Source organism: Amphiura filiformis, chromosome 13, assembly GCF_039555335.1.
Source record: "Amphiura filiformis chromosome 13, Afil_fr2py, whole genome shotgun sequence".
NCBI lineage: Eukaryota > Metazoa > Echinodermata > Ophiuroidea > Amphilepidida > Amphiuridae > Amphiura > Amphiura filiformis.
The window spans coordinates 54,373,927-54,392,613 of NC_092640.1; the positions used below are offsets into that span (position 1 = coordinate 54,373,927).

At 35.1% G+C, this 18,687-nt stretch overlaps 1 protein-coding gene and 1 long non-coding RNA gene across 2 annotated transcripts in view; both read right to left on the reverse strand.

Annotated features, from left to right (window-relative positions):
• Positions 1-18,687, reverse strand: part of LOC140167333 (uncharacterized) — a 525,284-nt gene that overhangs the window by 313,901 nt on the left and 192,696 nt on the right. The window lies entirely within an intron of this gene.
• On the reverse strand, positions 1,849-8,082 carry LOC140168742 (monocarboxylate transporter 12-like). Its single transcript, XM_072192151.1, has 4 exons — positions 7,893-8,082; positions 5,470-5,610; positions 3,881-4,780; positions 1,849-1,949 (listed from the first exon to the last, which is right to left on the reverse strand). Exons 1-4 carry the CDS (start codon positions 8,080-8,082, stop codon positions 1,849-1,851), a joined length of 1,332 nt encoding a protein of 443 aa, XP_072048252.1.

Here is an 18,687-nt window from a genome sequence, read left to right on the forward strand (position 1 = left end):
GTGCCAAAATGGTCCACCAAATCGCTTCAATATTAGGTCTTCATTTTGATTTTTTTTTTCAAGTCCTGAGGGGGGAATATCACCCTGCGTAGTTGATAAACAAATGGCCACTTTCACTTCTGCTTTCGACATTTGCCAATTTATGTTTAACACAATTTATTAGGAAAACTTGCCGTCCACGAAAGGCTCCATGGACTGCTCATTTCAAAAATGTTCGGCTTTTTTAAACAAAAATTTTACACATTAATAGTGCCAGAAACCCACATACAGGCGTCAATATTGGGGGATGATTGTATGGACCATCCCCTGGCAAAATATTGGGGAGATTTCTCCTCCCCACCTCCCCCACCACCCACACCACCCCATCCCCACCCCGGATCTACGCCTATTGGCTCCAAAAACGCACATATTATTGTTTAAAATGTTATAAAAAATACCCCTTGGGCAATGTTTTTGACTCCTTCAGAGGAAAAATTCACAATTGAAAGAGTCAAAAAAAAATTGAAAATACTCCTTCAGCAAAATGCTTAAAGAAAACCCTGAGCGCAGCGTAGGCCACTGGTGGAGGCAGTCTAAAAGCAGATGACGTCATGACGTATACCATGCTCACTGACATCTACAGAGCAGAGGTCAGTCACCAGGCTAGTATTGTCAATAGCCTTTGTCGGATGTCCCTCGGCCCGTTATGCGTCTCAAACCTATTAAACAGGTCGGAACAAAATGTCCATGCGTGGCTGTGGATTCAACCTACCATCATGGCGATTTCTGCCATGAAGGTATCGGGGCGATGACTGAAAAGAGCGTTGACGGGTTTTTGAACCGTTTTTGATGTACTTAGGCTAAATTTATGATTATAAAGGGTTTTTTTGATTGATCACAAAAATATATCTTTTTTTCATTGGTTAAAATTATGTCATTCATCCATTACACTACATTTTTTACTCCCAAGACGTCTTTGATTTCTTTAAATAGTTTATTATTATGATACAGTGAATCTTTCGGCCCTCTAAACTATTAATATACCTTACCTACCCGTCTGTACTACGATACAATGCACAATCATGGTGTATTCATAACATAATATTTAATAAATTTGCAATGCACAAATTTCTATCAAAATTGCGATCAAAAATACTATTCCAATTCAAAATTACTAAGACTTGAATAGCGAGGTCACCGCCGGGGTCGGAGATCAGGCTCGAGGTTACACTCGCATTGATACGCATTGGTCACGTGTCCAGAAAATTTTCCTGTGAAAATTTACCTGTTAATGTTGACTGAGAAGTAAAGATACAAGCAATTAAATAGACGAAGGCATAGTTTTAAAAGTAACAAAGAGACATTCATTTTATTTGTCAGCTCTTTTGTTTCAGTTTTCTTTTGTTCCTGTTGTTTAAAGGTACGCATAAATTAGCCATTCACCACTCTCAAACCAAGTCTAGCCTGTGGAGTTTTGAATAGGCCAGTTTGTCACTTTTAAAACTGGACCTTCGTCTAATCAAATGCTTGTAACTTTGCTTCTTGGCGTCATATTGGATTCAATGGTATCATAAGGTACCGGATTAGATAGTGCATCTATTAAAAAAACCAAATTGAACAAGTGTAAGGATACTTTTTTGGCGCAGTATATATGATTCGATTGGATATACACAGAGAAGATGAGAAATCTTCTCTGATATACAGCATTGATGATGTCACAATTACCTGACAGTGTTTCAAAAAGTCATAATTTTTAATAATATGTTTTATTCCAATTATTTAAATTTCAATAATGTCACTGTAGTAAGTTATGTTTTTAATAAACCAAGAATGATAAGACCGATCTTTGTCGTCGTCTATCAATCTCCATCAAACCCGATCCATCACGGTGATAATACTGTTTAACAACATTGCACTACCAGCAGCGTAAAAGGACACACGGTAGTCTCCAGTTACATCATAAGCATAACCTAAACACGGAAAATAAAGCAAACATTCGGGGGTAAACATAATAAATGAGATTTAACAGTAATAATAAAGTACTAAAATACAGCGAATAAAAATGATGAGATGATATCTATATCCAATTAAAAAACACGTAGTCGCAATATCATGGGTTAATGACAATTAATTTAATAAAAAGATGCCCTTTGACAATTAATACGACTGTATGATTATTTTATGGAGTGATCCTTTTTTATTTGAATTAAAGTGTTTAAGAATGAGAATAAAGGTATTGTTTTTAGCCGCTGTCGTGCATCTTTCGTCTCATATAACACGGGCGACATCATTATTTTTGGCGTAAAACAAAAATCACTATTTACGCCAGGGGGACGGAGGATTTATATATATTTTCGCACAAAAATTTCATATCCCCCCATATCGAAGGAAAAATTTCACGTCCCTCCCTTGAATTCTCCATTCCTTGTATATAATTTCATGACCCCCCTCCAAATATTAAGGTCAAAATTTCATGTCCCCCCTCAAGTCAATCAAAAATATAGTGCCCCCTTAAAATCATCCGTTCCCCCTGGCGTAAATAGTGATCGCTCCCTTAGTTGACATATTGGGAAATATTAGAAAGATTGTGATGTACCATACTTTCTAAATTCATAAGATTAAACAGTTAGCATATTAGATTGTGATGAAAGACGAACTAAAATTTAACTAATCTAAATTAGATTACCATTTTTGAATCTTAAAGATTAAAGTTCAAATCCATCAGATTAACTTTTAAAATCTTAGCATGGATTAATCTTGGATGAAAATAGATACTAATACAAGACTAATCCAAATTAAGATTAAATATTCAATATAATGGATTTGAATTTCAATCTATTACATTAAAGTATGGTAATTTAATTCAGATTTTGCTAAATTTTAATCAATTAGATTAAGTATTTTTAGATTAAACATTTTAATCTAAGCTTAGACATCTCCGTAGTCCACTTGCCCATTTATATGCATACTCTTAAAACTATGATTTAATTAATTTGTGCACAATTGATAGATTTTCACATCTGATCTTTTTAGTCACCGTACTCCCTCTCTTTGTTGGCTTCCCAAGTGGACTACTTACTTTCGATTGCGGTTAACAAGTTTAACACGGTTGTCTATGGATGAGATTGTCGGATTTCTGGCCTACTAAAATTGGCCATGATGTAATGCATCTTTAAATGGATCTGGCTTGTGATTGGGCGCCCAGATCTCGTTATGGTTTAACCGCACTCACAAATGAACAAAAATACACACATGATTACTTCAATACTCTCCTCTAAACACATGTCAGTAACCAAGCAGTTGTCCAACTGACACAACAGCAAAATGCACTGACATGGAACACCTTCCTGGACCACATTCACAGCCCAACAGATTTCTTTTGCTGGGTTGCAATTATTCGCCTGTGAATGTGGTCCCGGAAGCTGTTCCGTGTCAGTGTATTTTACTGTTGTGTCAGTTGGACAACTGCTTGGTTACTATCATGTGTTTAGAATTGAAGTAATCCTGTGTGTAATTTTTGTTCATGTACCGGCGTATAATTGGAACCCAGTAAAAGAAATATGTTGGGCTGTGAATGTGGTCCAGGAAGGTGTTCCATGTCAGTGCATTTTGCTGTTGTGTCAGTTGGACAACTGTTTGGTTACTGACCAGTGTTTAGAGTAGAGTATTGAAGTAATCCTGTGTGCAATTTTAAATTATAAGTTTCTTTTTGAGGCCAGTTTATTATATTGTCTTCTATCGATCAAAGGAAAATCGTATACTATAACAAGAGGGAGGGGGATTTGACGAAAAAATATGTCACTAAATATCTCATATCACGCTGCCAGAATCCCACAGGGAAAGAGTATGATCTTCCACAGGGTGGAGCTTCCCTCCCTTAGCTACATCACTGTTTACTTACCCATAAGAGGTAGAGCAATTAAAGACGTACCATCCATTAATATGAAAACAATTCCATATATCTTCTTAAAATAGTTGACTCCAACCACCTCTCTAAGTAACAATGGGTGCAATGCATAGTAGATGGATGTAGATAATCCGAGAACGGCGGCGAAAATTCCCAATGCTACATAGGATTTTGCGAGAGATCCAAGAAAACAAGACAACCCTGCTATTCCAATGAGTAAGCTTCCTAAATAAAATGGCGGCACGATCTTTTTGTCGATTATCGGGCTATAACTGAGACGTCCTATTATTCCACATATTCCATAGATAGAAAGAAGAAAAGCAGCGTCTGTTTTTGGTATACCAAGATCAATAGCGTGTGAAACAAAGTACATTAGTGATGCATACAAGCCCAAACCTACCAATATGGGCGAAACAATGCACATCATTACAACGCGAATGGATAGTATGTTAGTGTATGATTTCACAAATGCTTTGGTATGTCTCCATACATTCTGAGCTACTGATGCTCTCCATTTTGAATTCCTTGAACCAACATGTGCAGTGCTCTTCTTATTTTCAATATTAGTATTTTGTTTATGTTCAGAACGTTGTTTTGTTGTTTTATCTTGCATATCTTTAACATCTGGCCGAATTGCAGTCATGCTTATCATTTCAGCTTGACTCATTCGAAACAGAGAGGAAAATACACATATATTTCCCAGCATACCACCGCAAATCAACATGGCGCCTCGCCATGAATATTCATCATTTAAGTATCGTATTAACGGAGCCAGAAACAGCATTCCTGCTCCGGAACCCGAAATCCCTATTCCGGTTGCTAGAGCAAGTTTCTTGTCGAAGTAGTAGCCTAGTACTACAATACAGCTGGTGTATCCGAAACCCATGCCGAACCCTAGTTTAGAATAGCATAAAATAAACAATGGTTAAAAATAAGTTGGTCGTGTAAGAAAAATATTGTCATATACTGTTATTCTGGTAGGAAAGGTCATTGTAAATAGATCCACGGAAAGCAAAGACGGCCAAACATTGAGAAATTGGAAAGACTTCGTCCGATAAGTCCTTACCGAAGACAATTATATAAGGTTCAACCAGGGAGTTTAGGCTCAGGTTTAGAGGGCAGAACACTATAATAATCACACGGATTCTTGTGATTTGGTGAGAGGATCGTTTTAACCAGAGCGAGTGGTTGAGTGTCCTTTTACCTCCTCATCAGCTGGTTTTTGTCGGTACATGATTCCATTACACATTGCTTTCGCCATTTTAGTTCTTCTTTTAGGAATTTAGAGAGTATGTCCTGAGGGTACGGTGATTTATACGACGTTCATATGTGCGTACATATCGCTAGTCATGGATCCAAGCTAGCTGGATCGATTGTGCTCCTTCTTCACTAACGAGCACAGGCCGGCTGGGGCCGAGATCAACATCTGATTTGGTCAAAGGAGGGCAGCAAAATAAGAACTACAGTGGTATCCGTGTCTTATGTCTACTATGAGAAATATCTATTGATATTAAAAAAAAATAGTATTCAAATTATTAAATGATTAAAGTAAAATAACAATAATTACAGTACATAGTACTTACCCATAAACGCCATGATGATATAAAGATGAAAAATATTTGTGATCCATGGGGAACAAATAAGTGAAATAGACGAAACTAATCCACCGAAAAATGCTTGCCATCGACAGCTTACGTACGGACTGATTACACTGGATACCAGGCCTGTAATTAAACCATTGAATACATTGTCTATTACCTAGTGAATGAAATAGACGCAACTAATCCACAGATACATGCTTGCCATCGACAGCTTACTGATTACACTGGATGCCAGGCCTGTATGTTCTATTACCAAGTCAGTGAAATAGACGCAATTAAAAGGTTATGAACTATTTTAAACTGTAATTAGTTCACAGTATCTTACGAATGGTAGTGAGCTTTGGCAAAAACTGCATTGCTCAATTCATAGCGAGCGTGTAGAAGAATCACAGATATACTTTTATAGGTGCTGCGGTTCTTGAGTTACGTTGTAAAGAGGGCTGAAACTAAAACCTTTTTGTAAAACGTACATAACTCATTAACAACAATAAATTAAGCAAGTTTGCAAAGTATACGATTTATAGAATGAACTTTTGCAAAACATCAAGGTGTTATTTTTCAATAATATATTGATCTAGATAATGAAAATCGATTTTTAGGTTGCTTCGACCAACAATATCTCGTCTACCCTTAATCCATCGACAGCTTGTACTCTGAATATAAGAAATCATTACGGTCTTTGCAGTGTCAAACCAAATACTCAAAAATACCTGATTTTGATGAAAAAATCAAGATTGTTTTCTTAAAATGTTTGTTTCTTAGAATGTTTGATTGTTCATTTGTTTTTATCGACAACAAAACCTGTTTGATCGTTAAGTTTTGATAATTTATATAATATCACTTTGTCTGTGATAAAAAGTTTACATGTACATACTACGAAATTTACAAAAGGGATCTGGAATAAGCGTTTTGAGCGTTTCGACAGTATTTTTGTGGGACATGAGAGCACATCAGACCTATCGAAATGCATTCTGAATACGAAGAATGTCTTTCTGATATTATTCTGAAGGCATTATTGTGTACACTAAAACAGCTCTAATTATGGGTATTTACATGGATTTTGCGATAATAAATAAAAAATAAAAAGCCCCATCTTCCTCCTTTTTTTCAAAAACCCGGACGTGAAACATGGTTTTTATTTTACTTGGCCTTATATGTGACATGTCATATCAAAAGGAGACACTTTTGGGCAGGATCGTAATGGACAAATAGCCTGGGGTGATTTTTTCACAATTTGGGTTTGTTGCGAATTTGTGATGTTATTAATGTTAAAAATATTGTATGATAGTTTCAGACCGGAATATAACTGGCATCTTGTATTTTTCCGAGACATTTTTCAAGTAATTCAGGACTCTCAACATTGTCAATAATATTTTGAAAGGCCGATATCTCAATTTCTAATTTTATAATACCATAACTTACGAACTCAATATCTTCGCTTAGGAATGTCCGATTGCATTGGTGAAAACAGCGTTGTGGAGCAAAATATCTTTATATTTAAGATAAGTAAAAATCTCAAAATTGACAACCTGCCCAAAAGTGTCTCCTTTTGACATGACACGTCACATATTGTACATCAAACCCTCAAAAGTTGCAATTTCAACGATTTTCAATGGCAAATTGAATCGTTAAAATCGCAACTTTTGATTTTGGGGTTTGAGGGTTTGGAAAAGCGCATATCTTGGGCAATTCTTGCTCGAATTTCACAAACATGGTGTCAAATGCAATGATAAAGCAAGGACTAATTACCAAACTGTATATTTCAGAATAGTCCAAAATTATCAGGTTGTTGAACGGCAAGGACGACTATAACTGAGGATTTCTTTTTGTGCCTGGTCATGCTGGTGTACTTCACCAATTTTTATACTGTAGGCCTACTTCACCAACTGACCACGTTCCCGATATTGCCCAGACCAAATTATCAATACAAAATTACCATTACCATTTTCATTTTATAAATCAATATTGAAAATAACACTTTGATGTAATGGCAAAAGTTCATTCTACAAATTATATACTTTGAAAACTTGCTTGATTTATTGTTGTTAATGAGTTATGTACGTTTTACAAAAGTGTTGTTGTTTCAGCCATCTTTACAACATAACTTAAGAACCACAGGACCTACAAAAGTATATCCGCGATATTTGAACTCTTCTACACACTCGCTATGAAATGATCAATGCACTACCATTCGCAAGATGCTGTGAACTACCAAATCGCAACAGTTTAAAATAGTTGCTAACCTTAATCTGTATTAGAATGTAGTCTCACCCTCCTGAATAAAAAAAAACAGTTATGGGTTTTGCACCATATCGCATAATAAAGTTATGACACAGCACGGAATAAGTTTGAAAAATATATCTATTTAAAAATGTATTTGCTTTCTATCCCTTTTTTGTTCTTACCTGAAACACCATATCCACCGATGGAAATAGCACTACTCCATCCAACTGCTTGAGCACTGGTATCAAAATCTTCCTGCCAATCTACGAAGAACACACCGATACATTGTAGAAAGCCTTGACAAAATGTATACGTTACAAACACACCAACCAAAACCACCCAACTCCATCCTTTGTCCTTAGAATATTCCATGATTTCTAGCCGGAATATTTTGGTCTTAGTGTTAAAACTTATGAACGTAAATTTCAGACATTTTCAGAGAACTTCCACTTCCATCATGATTTTAAATTTTTTTAAATGACTATTTGTTACTTTGGACAGGAAATCAGCCATGTACATTGAATGCTGGACATTATAGACTTTCGATTGACCCTGAGACAAAATAATAAAACATGTAAAAGAGATATGAATAGGAAGCAGACTCATTATTGTTGTTATCTCATCCATGTCAAGCATTTGGCAAGTGACAGCGCACCGAGCGTATCCGGCTATTCCTTTTGAAATCCGTACACCCACTGTGAAAGACTTAATCTCTCATACAAGGAGTATGTCGTCATCCTGCTACGCTAAATGCCTAAGTCATTCTTACATGTTTCTCATTTGCCATTTTGATTTTATGAGTAAAACCCATCTTTTGATGTATTCCACAAGTTAATGAAAAATTCGGCTGGCAATTTGATGAATTATGGGTTTATTACTCAGAAAATCAAAATTGCAAATGAGAAACATGTAAAAACGAATTGTGGGATAGGCTTTTACGACGGGAATTCATAACAATTAGTGGTTTTTTTAGCGGGTTCGCCGTCGGACAAGTTTAGAACTGTCAAGCTTTCGTCAGGAGTAGCTCTGACTTCTTCAGGACAAAGTACCTAAGAATGAGACATGTAGACTGCCCCTTGTCTACTGATGACTCTGAAAAGAGTCGTTCACTGAAGACTGCCCCTTGTCAACAGAGAACAAGCAGATCTCGCCTATCTACTAATAAAGGTTTTGGTGGCTCTGAAAAGAGCCGTTCACTGAAGACTGTCCCTTGTCTACAGAGAACTAGCAGATCTCGCCTATCTGCTAATATAAAGATGTTGGTGGCTCTGAAAAGAGCCGTTTGCTGAAGACTGCCCCTTGTCTACAGAAACAAGCAGATCTCGCCTATCTGCTGATTGTATAAGTTTTGGTGGCTCTGAAAAGAGCCGTTTGCTGAAAAACCTGTAAAAACGACTTAGGCATTTAGCGTAGCAGGTTGACGATGTATTTTTAATTGACTCGGTTACCTGAATGGGTGATCCATTTGAAGTTTACACCCCCTGTGTGAAAGATTAATGTCGGGTTCAATAGAGGGTGTATTGGTTTCAAATAGAATAGCCCAAAGGGTTGGATTTCTGAGATATGGTGTTCTCTATATATTTACGATTTTAGCTTGTATGGGTCTGGACTCTGGTGAACATGTTGGTATTAATAAACGCCCAATTAGATTATTATAAGTGTACCTGAATGGTGGGAATGGTAATTTGAAAATGCTCAAAATTATTTCAAAAGTGATCTCAAAATGTTCCTCCTGATTGCATTGGCTCAAATTTGTCCTCGATTGGGTCAAACTTCCTCTCGATGCAATGATACCAAATAATACGTTTGTACGTGCATGTACATGTACCATGCCCGATTTTCCTGAATTTTGAAATTTACACCCCCTGTGTGGAAAATTAAGGTCATATCTTGAGGGCGTATGGATTTCAACTGGAATAGCCCATTTAATGGTTTCATTGGCCTTTCGGGATATATTATTTTATAATATGAGTATGGGAATTGATATTGTTTGCTTCACTGATTAATCTGCATCAAATAACATTTCCGCTATTTTATTCTATGGTATTACCCATTACAAAATGTTTCCATTGTTAAATGATAGCTTCGAGGTTGTGCACTAACACAATAATAATTTCTTTATTAGGCCAAGTAAAATAAAAAACATGTTTCACGTCCGGGTTTTTGAAAAAAAGGAGGAAGAGGGGGCTTTTTATTTTTTATTTTTTATCGCAAAATCGCTGTTTTAGCGTATACAATAATGCCTGGAAAAAGGAGGAGGCCTCTTTTTATTTGTTGTTCTGAGAGATAGGCCCCCTCTTACTATCACAAAACCTTACAAAAGTGTTTATTGTATGTTATCAAGGCTATAGAAAGCATCTCTACTTCCTAGACATATTTTTTTTTTTTTATAACTGAATTTCAAAAAATAAAAATAAAATTGAAGAAACCTCAAAAAAGGAAGCGGGAGGGGACGTGAAACATGTTTTATTTTTTATTTGGCCTTAACCTTGTTTAATAATATAAAATGACCTACCTTTTGTAGACCAAATGGAGTGCCTAAATTATTATGGAATAAACAAGACTATTTGTCCCAGCTTTTTGCCAGAACTTCGCGCTTCCAGGGTAGCCCATCCCATTTTTTATTAGTTTATTGAATAATAATTAGCGGTTTTTCATGATTACCTGCCCAGGACTGTCCTGTTATTTAATTCATTCAGCCCCCATCATTGTTTTTTTTTATATGCCATTGTGTTGACTTTTATGAAATTTTACCCCTTTTGTAATTTTTATTTGCATGACTTATTTATTGCTGTGTGATAAATTGTGTTTTGAAATGTGTCAAGTGCAATATAGTAATTTTGATTGTTGTATATAATATCATATATTTTTGATGTGTTTTAAAATTGTAAGTTTCCATGTAATTCAGCCTTAGGGCTGCGATATGAAATAAAATAAACAATACTACTACTACTATTTAGCCGCCCTATATTTTCCGTTGTGGGATTTTTTGTTTTTACATTTGCTATCATGCATATAAGATCAGCCGTCTTTTTGGCCAAAAGTGGATTGAATTTAACGGACATTTCTGTAAATCATGTGAAATCAGCTATTTGGGGGAAAGAAGTAGATTTATAATTGAAGACTTAATTAAAACGACTAGATTGCGTATGACGTCCTGCCAACCAGACCAAAAATGCCGTACTGCGCAGGTCTACAACCAATCAGGCCGCGCCTTTGCACTGACGTCAGACGCAAACTAGTCTTTTTTATTCGGTTTTTAATTATAATAAGACGCGAGTGAGACGAGTGCCAAAAAGTTACATATTTGAATATATGAATACAAAACCCACCCAAGTCCATACGCTGGCCAAATCGAGTTAAGCATGGGGAATTGTTGCTATACATAGGCATGTCATATGTATGAAAGAACCACCTAATTCCATGATTTGAGTCTTGTAACACATTGATTGAAATCCAGTATGTATAAAAGTCCACTTGTAACACATTCATTGCTGGAGAGTGACTTTTGAAGAAAAAAATTGGGTTTAATAAAGGAAAGTGTGTGGTTTATATTACTTGGCAGAATGCTTATCAACATTATACATAACTGTGTGCTTTATTTTGTATTATCTTACTAGCGGTAATCTCATTCCAACATTGTTGTCTTTGTATATGATTCAAAAAACCACCCAAGTCCAGCACTTAAAATGAATCCCACGAAGTCCCTGAAATGCTAATCGTCATACTTAATACAGTTTAATCCACTCATTTGCACGTAAAACTTACCATATTGACAAGGTAAAATCTAACTGAAGGAATTAAAATGATACACATGTATTTCTCTCAAAATCACTTTCCATGGACTTGGGTGGGTTTTGTATTCATTTGTTTATTTTTGTATTATTAAATTCATCTATCTGTCTGATACCATTATCGTTCATAGCTTGTTTAAATATAGTTTGAAGAGAATTTAGTTAAAACACAGGGTTTCAAAAAGTACAATCTACTGAGCCAGGAATTTCCTTAAAATGCATAAGAAAAAAATCGTTTTACAAAATTTGACCGTGCAATTCACAAACCTTTAAATATGTTAAAGCAAAACCTATAATTTCTTACGTTATTAATACTATCTGATCTCACTTCTTGAATAGGCCTAAATAAAATCTTCGGCAAGTCGATTTAGCTTTTTGCCGTGTTTGTGTCTTGAAACCCTGGCTTTGGAAACGTGTCAGAGTAGTCCGACGTGTAGGACCTTTTTTTCTTATTTACCAGACAATGTTCAGCTCAGACTATGACAACTATCTCATATCTATGGCGCAAGAAAGACGAATCGCGAAAGTTCAGTGACCGCCCCGCCCGAACGGGCGGCGCGGTCACTGGACTTCGCGGTCAATCTTTCTTGAGCAATCAGAGCCTGAGCAGTGATAGTTGGTAACTGAGAAAAAAACAGGTCCTATTCGTCGGACTATGTCAGAGGTAGACCAAGAAGGGATTCTTCCACTTCATTTATTTGTTTTATCATTTGATGACGACGGGTGCAAGTAGTAAAAAAAAGCGCAGTGATTTTTATAGTGCGCTACGCACAGGCACAACACCTACAACCATGGCCAAAATGTGTTGGGACACTTATGGAAAACGTACACTATAGTATGACCTTATTTCCGTTATTATTAACGTGATAAAGTGGAGGTTTCTTTGGTGTCAAGCCTAAACACTTTCCTAACACCCCAACCCTCCCACTTCCCCACCAATCAATGTTGGGTGCCACAAGGCTCGTGTGACCAAAAAAGTCGAATTCAACATTGATCGGGGGAGTGGGGGGCTTATTTACATTACCCTATCAAACCGTCCCAACACTTATGGCCAGCATTGTCTCTAAGGTACAAAATTCTAATTTTAAAATGTGTGTTTTGGCCCATATCTCCTCAACCATAGCTTGGATTTTCATCAAATTTTACATGAAAACGGAGAAACTATTTATCTTTTCATTTATATAAAAATTATTGCATTTTCCTCATGTGATTTAGGGATACGGTCACGTTTTATACGCAATATCATGTATTTTACAGTGCGTTCTGAACATTATTAGCCTATGCCAACTACGTATTTTGCGTAAAATGACGTTTTATTTTGAAAGAGTAGTGATTTAATCACCAGAAATACATGATATTTGATGACAGGAATTGATTGAAGTCTTTTAAAAGAGTGATTTTGGGAAAAAAATACTTAAAATTAAAAAAAAGCTAATTTTTAAAAGAAAAAAAACAAAACTTTAATCATTTTCATCGTTTGCATCAAAAACGTATGTGGTATTTGCAACGAGTATATCGTGTAAATATAATCATAGTCGGCAGGAGTAGGCTTAAATTACATTTTATGACTGAAATTTATTAAAGCGCTTTCAAAGAAACTTATAGTAAGTATAGAAAGTAAAATATAGGTAGACATACAGAAAAAAAAAGGACGGACATTGGCAAAAATTAATAGAACGACGAATATAATATGATGAAGGATATTGTAAAATAATAACAAAAACACGAAAAGAAAAAGAAATCTAAATAAATTCAGGGCTCGAACCCGTGTCCACTGCGCCTGTGGCAGATGCCGTATCCATTGCGCCACAGAGCTGTGTAACTTCAACAGGCTTAAACTATAATATAATGCTATTCAACATGCATGTATATAAATATACGCTCTACACGATATACAGTCCAAAAAATACATTTTTTGACGGCATTTGTTTCATTAACTGAATATTTATCATATAGCAGGTGTTGGCTGACATTGTGCTCCACATTTAGTTCAGTTTTGTCCTGGGATAAATGACTACAGGACAAAATCGGACAGTATACACGTCTTTAAAGAGTAAAAATTTTAATATAATATTACTTTCTTTTCTTTTTACAAACGTGCATATCGTTCGTTTTGTCCCAAAATCATTCCCGGCCCAAAACTGAAATATATGTCGTCAAAATTAATTTTGCCAATGTTTATCGTCCGTAAATATTTATATACGTCCTTATTTGTTACAGCTCTGTGGTGCAATTTTTTCTTTATTTTACAATATCCTTCATCATATCATATTCGTCGTTCTATTAATTTTTGCTTCATTTGTTGCTTCATTTGTGGTAGACTGCGGTAAATTGGGAAAACAAGTGTGCATGGGTTCGATTCCTCTATTTGTTGTTTGATCACGAGATGTTGTGATAACTTTTATTTTCTTCTATAGCTGTAATGTAACATTTTAATTGGTGGAAACAATAATTTTCCATTTTAAAACCCAAGTTTTTGACAGTTAAAGTGACGAATAGTGAACTTAGACAGGGCCAAAATATCGTTTTAAGACATTTTAAGTGACCAGTCCCTAAATTTCAAATGTAGCCATCCAAAATTTTTTTGGTAAAGCCACATGATAAGATCTCTAACTGCTCCAAATTTGGTGTCAATATCATATTTACTTTTTGAGTTATAAGCAAAAACTGAAATTAGATGATTTTTTTCAACTTTTCAAATACAACCATGGCCAAAATGTGTTGGGACACTTATGGAAAACGTACACTATAGTATGACCTTATTTCCGTTATTATTAACGTGATAAAGTGGAGGTTTCTTTGGTGTCAAGCCTAAACACTTTCCTAACACTCAACCCTCCCACTTCCCCACCAATCAATGTTGGGTGCCACAAGGCTCGTGTGACCAAAAAGTCGAATTCAACATTGATCGGGGGAGTGGGGGCTTATTTACATTACCCTATCAAACCGTCCCAACACTTATGGCCAGCATTGTCTTAAGGTACACAAAATCTAATTTTAAAATGTGTGTTTTGGCCCATATCTCCTCAACCATAGCTTGGATTTTCATCAAATTTTACATGAAAACGGAGAAACTATTTATCTTTTCATTTATATAAAAATTATTGCATTTTCCTCATGTGATTTAGGGATACGGTCACGTTTTATACGCAATATCATGTATTTTACAGTGCGTTCTGAACATTATTAGCCTATGCCAACTACGTATTTTGCGTAAAATGACGTTTTATTTTGAAAGAGTAGTGATTTAATCACCAGAAATACATGATATTTGATGACAGGAATTGATTGAAGTCTTTTAAAAGAGTGATTTTGGGAAAAAAATACTTAAAATTAAAAAAAAAGCTAATTTTTAGAAGAAAAAAAACAAAACTTTAATCATTTTCATCGTTTGCATCAAAAACGTATGTGGTATTTGCAACGAGTATATCGTGTAAATATAATCATAGTCGGCAGGAGTAGGCTTAAATTACATTTTATGACTGAAATTTATTAAAGCGCTTTCAAAGAAACTTATAGTAAGTATAGAAAGTAAAATATAGGTAGACATACAGAAAAAAAAGAAGGACGTACATTGGCAAACATTAATAGAACGACGAATATAATATGATGAAGGATATTGTAAAATAATAACAAAAAGAAAAGAAAAAGAAATCTAAATAAATTCAGGGCTCGAACCCGTGTCCACTGCGCCTGTAGCAGATGCCGTATCCATTGCGCCACAGAGCTGTGTAACTTCAACAGGCTTAAACTATAATATAATGCTATTCAACATGCATGTATATAAATATACGCTCTACACGATATACAGTCCAAAAAATACATTTTTACGGCATTTGTTTCATTAACTGAATATTTATCATATAGCAGGTGTTGGCTGACATTGTGCTCCACATTTAGTTCAGTTTTGTCCGGGATAAATGACTACAGGACAAAATCGGACGGTATACACGTCTTTAAAGAGTAAAGAATTTTAATATAATATTACTTTCTTTTCTTTTTACAAACGTGCATATATCGTTCGTTTTGTCCCAAAATCATTACCCCGGCCCAAAACTGAAATATGTGAACACAAATATTCGAGCCCCTGAATTTATTTATATATCTTTTTCTTTTCTGTTTTGTTCGTCCGTAAACATTTTTACAATATCCTTCATCATATCATATTCGTCGTTCTATTAATTTTTGCCAATGTCCGTCCTTCTTTTTTTTCTGTATTTTGTTGCTTCATTTGTGGTAGACTGCGGTAAATTGGGAAAACAAGTGTGCATGGGTTCGATTCCTTTATTTGTTTTTTGATCACGAGATGTTGTGATAACTTTTATTTTCTTCTATAGCTGTAATGTAACATTTTAATTGGTGGAAACAATAATTTTCCATTTTAAAACCCAAGTTTTTGACAGTTAAAGTGACGAATAGTGAACTTAGACAGGGCCAAAATATCGTTTTAAGACATTTTAAGTGACCAGTCCCTAAATTTCAAATGTAGCCATCCAAAATTTTTTGGTAAAGCCACATGATAAGATCTCTAACTGCTCCAAATTTGGTGTCAATATCATATTTACTTTTTGAGTTATAAGCAAAAACTGAAATTAGATGATTTTTTTCAACTTTTCAAATACAACCATGGCCAAAATGTGTTGGGACACTTATGGAAAACGTACACTATAGTATGACCTTATTTCCGTTATTATTAACGTGATAAAGTGGAGGTTTCTTTGGTGTCAAGCCTAAACACTTTCCTAACACCCCAACCCTCCCACTTCCCCACCAATCAATGTTGGGTGCCACAAGGCTCGTGTGACCAAAAAGTCGAATTCAACATTGATCGGGGGAGTGGGGGCTTATTTACATTACCCTATCAAACCGTCCCAACACTTATGGCCAGCATTGTCTCTAAGGTACAAAAATCTAATTTTAAAATGTGTGTTTTGGCCCATATCTCCTCAACCATAGCTTGGATTTTCATCAAATTTTACATGAAAACGGAGAAACTATTTATCTTTTCATTTATATAAAAATTATTGCATTTTCCTCATGTGATTTAGGGATACGGTCACGTTTTATACGCAATATCATGTATTTTACAGTGCGTTCTGAACATTATTAGCCTATGCCAACTACGTATTTTGCGTAAAATGACGTTTTATTTTGAAAGAGTAGTGATTTAATCACCAGAAATACATGATATTTGATGACAGGAATTGATTGAAGTCTTTTAAAAGAGTGATTTTGGGAAAAAATTACTTAAAATTAAAAAAAAAGCTAATTTTTAGAAGAAAAAAACAAAACTTTAATCATTTTCATCGTTTGCATCAAAAACGTATGTGGTATTTGCAACGAGTATATCGTGTAAATATAATCATAGTCGGCAGGAGTAGGCTTAAATTACATTTTATGACTGAAATTTATTAAAGCGCTTTCAAAGAAACTTATAGTAAGTATAGAAAGTAAAATATAGGTAGACATACAGAAAAAAAAAGAAGGACGGACATTGGCAAAAATTAATAGAACGACGAATATAATATGATGAAGGATATTGTAAAATAATAACAAAAGAAAAGAAAAAGAAATCTAAATAAATTCAGGGCTCGAACCCGTGTCCACTGCGCCTGTGGCAGATGCCGTATCCATTGCGCCACAGAGCTGTGTAACTTCAACAGGCTTAAACTATAATATAATGCTATTCAACATGCATGTATATAAATATACGCTCTACACACGATATACAGTCCAAAAATACATTTTACGGCATTTGTTTCATTAACTGAATATTTATCATATAGCAGGTGTTGGCTGACATTGTGCTCCACATTTAGTTCAGTTTTGTCCGGGATAAATGACTACAGGACAAAATCGGACGGTATACACGTCTTTAAAGAGTAAAGAATTTTAATATAATATTACTTTCTTTCTCTTTTTACAAACGTGCATATCGTTCGTTTTGTCCCAAAATCGGCATTACCCAGGCACAAAACTGAAATATATGTTCGAGCCCTGAATTTAATTATAAATCTTTTTTGACTGTTTATCGTCCGTAAACGTATATTTACACATATCCTTCATTAATTTTAAGCCTGTTAAACAACAGCTCTGTTGCATCTAATTTTAAATCGAATTTTACAATATCCTTCAATGTTCCGTCCTTCCAATTTTTTTTTTCTGTATTTTGTTGCTTCATTTGTGGTAGACTGCGGTAAATTGGGAAAACAAGTGTGCATGGGTTCGATTCCTTTATTTGTTTTTTGATCACGAGATGTTGTGATAACTTTTATTTTCTTCTATAGCTGTAATGTAACATTTTAATTGGTGGAAACAATAATTTTCCATTTTAAAACCCAAGTTTTTGACAGTTAAAGTGACGAATAGTGAACTTAGACAGGGCCAAAATATCGTTTTAAGACATTTTAAGTGACCAGTCCCTAAATTTCAAATGTAGCCATCCAAAATTTTTTTGGTAAAGCCACATGATAAGATCTCTAACTGCTCCAAATTTGGTGTCAATATCATATTTACTTTTTGAGTTATAAGCAAAAACTGAAATTAGATGATTTTTTTCAACTTTTCAAATACAACCATGGCCAAAATGTGTTGGGACACTTATGGAAAACGTACACTATAGTATGACCTTATTTCCGTTATTATTAACGTGATAAAGTGGAGGTTTCTTTGGTGTCAAGCCTAAACACTTTCCTAACACCCCAACCCTCCCACTTCCCCACCAATCAATGTTGGGTGCCACAAGGCTCGTGTGACCAAAAGTCGAATTCAACATTGATCGGGGAGTGGGGGCTTATTACATTACCCTATCAAACCGTCCCAACACTTATGGCCAGCATTGTCTCTAAGGTACAAAAATCTAATTTTAAAATGTGTGTTTTGGCCCATATCTCCTCAACCATAGCTTGGATTTTCATCAAATTTTACATGAAAACGGAGAAACTATTTATCTTTTCATTTATATAAAAATTATTGCATTTTCCTCATGTGATTTAGGGATACGGTCACGTTTTATACGCAATATCATGTATTTTACAGTGCGTTCTGAACATTATTAGCCTATGCCAACTACGTATTTTGCGTAAAATGACGTTTTATTTTGAAAGAGTAGTGATTTAATCACCAGAAATACATGATATTTGATGACAGGAATTGATTGAAGTCTTTTAAAAGAGTGATTTTA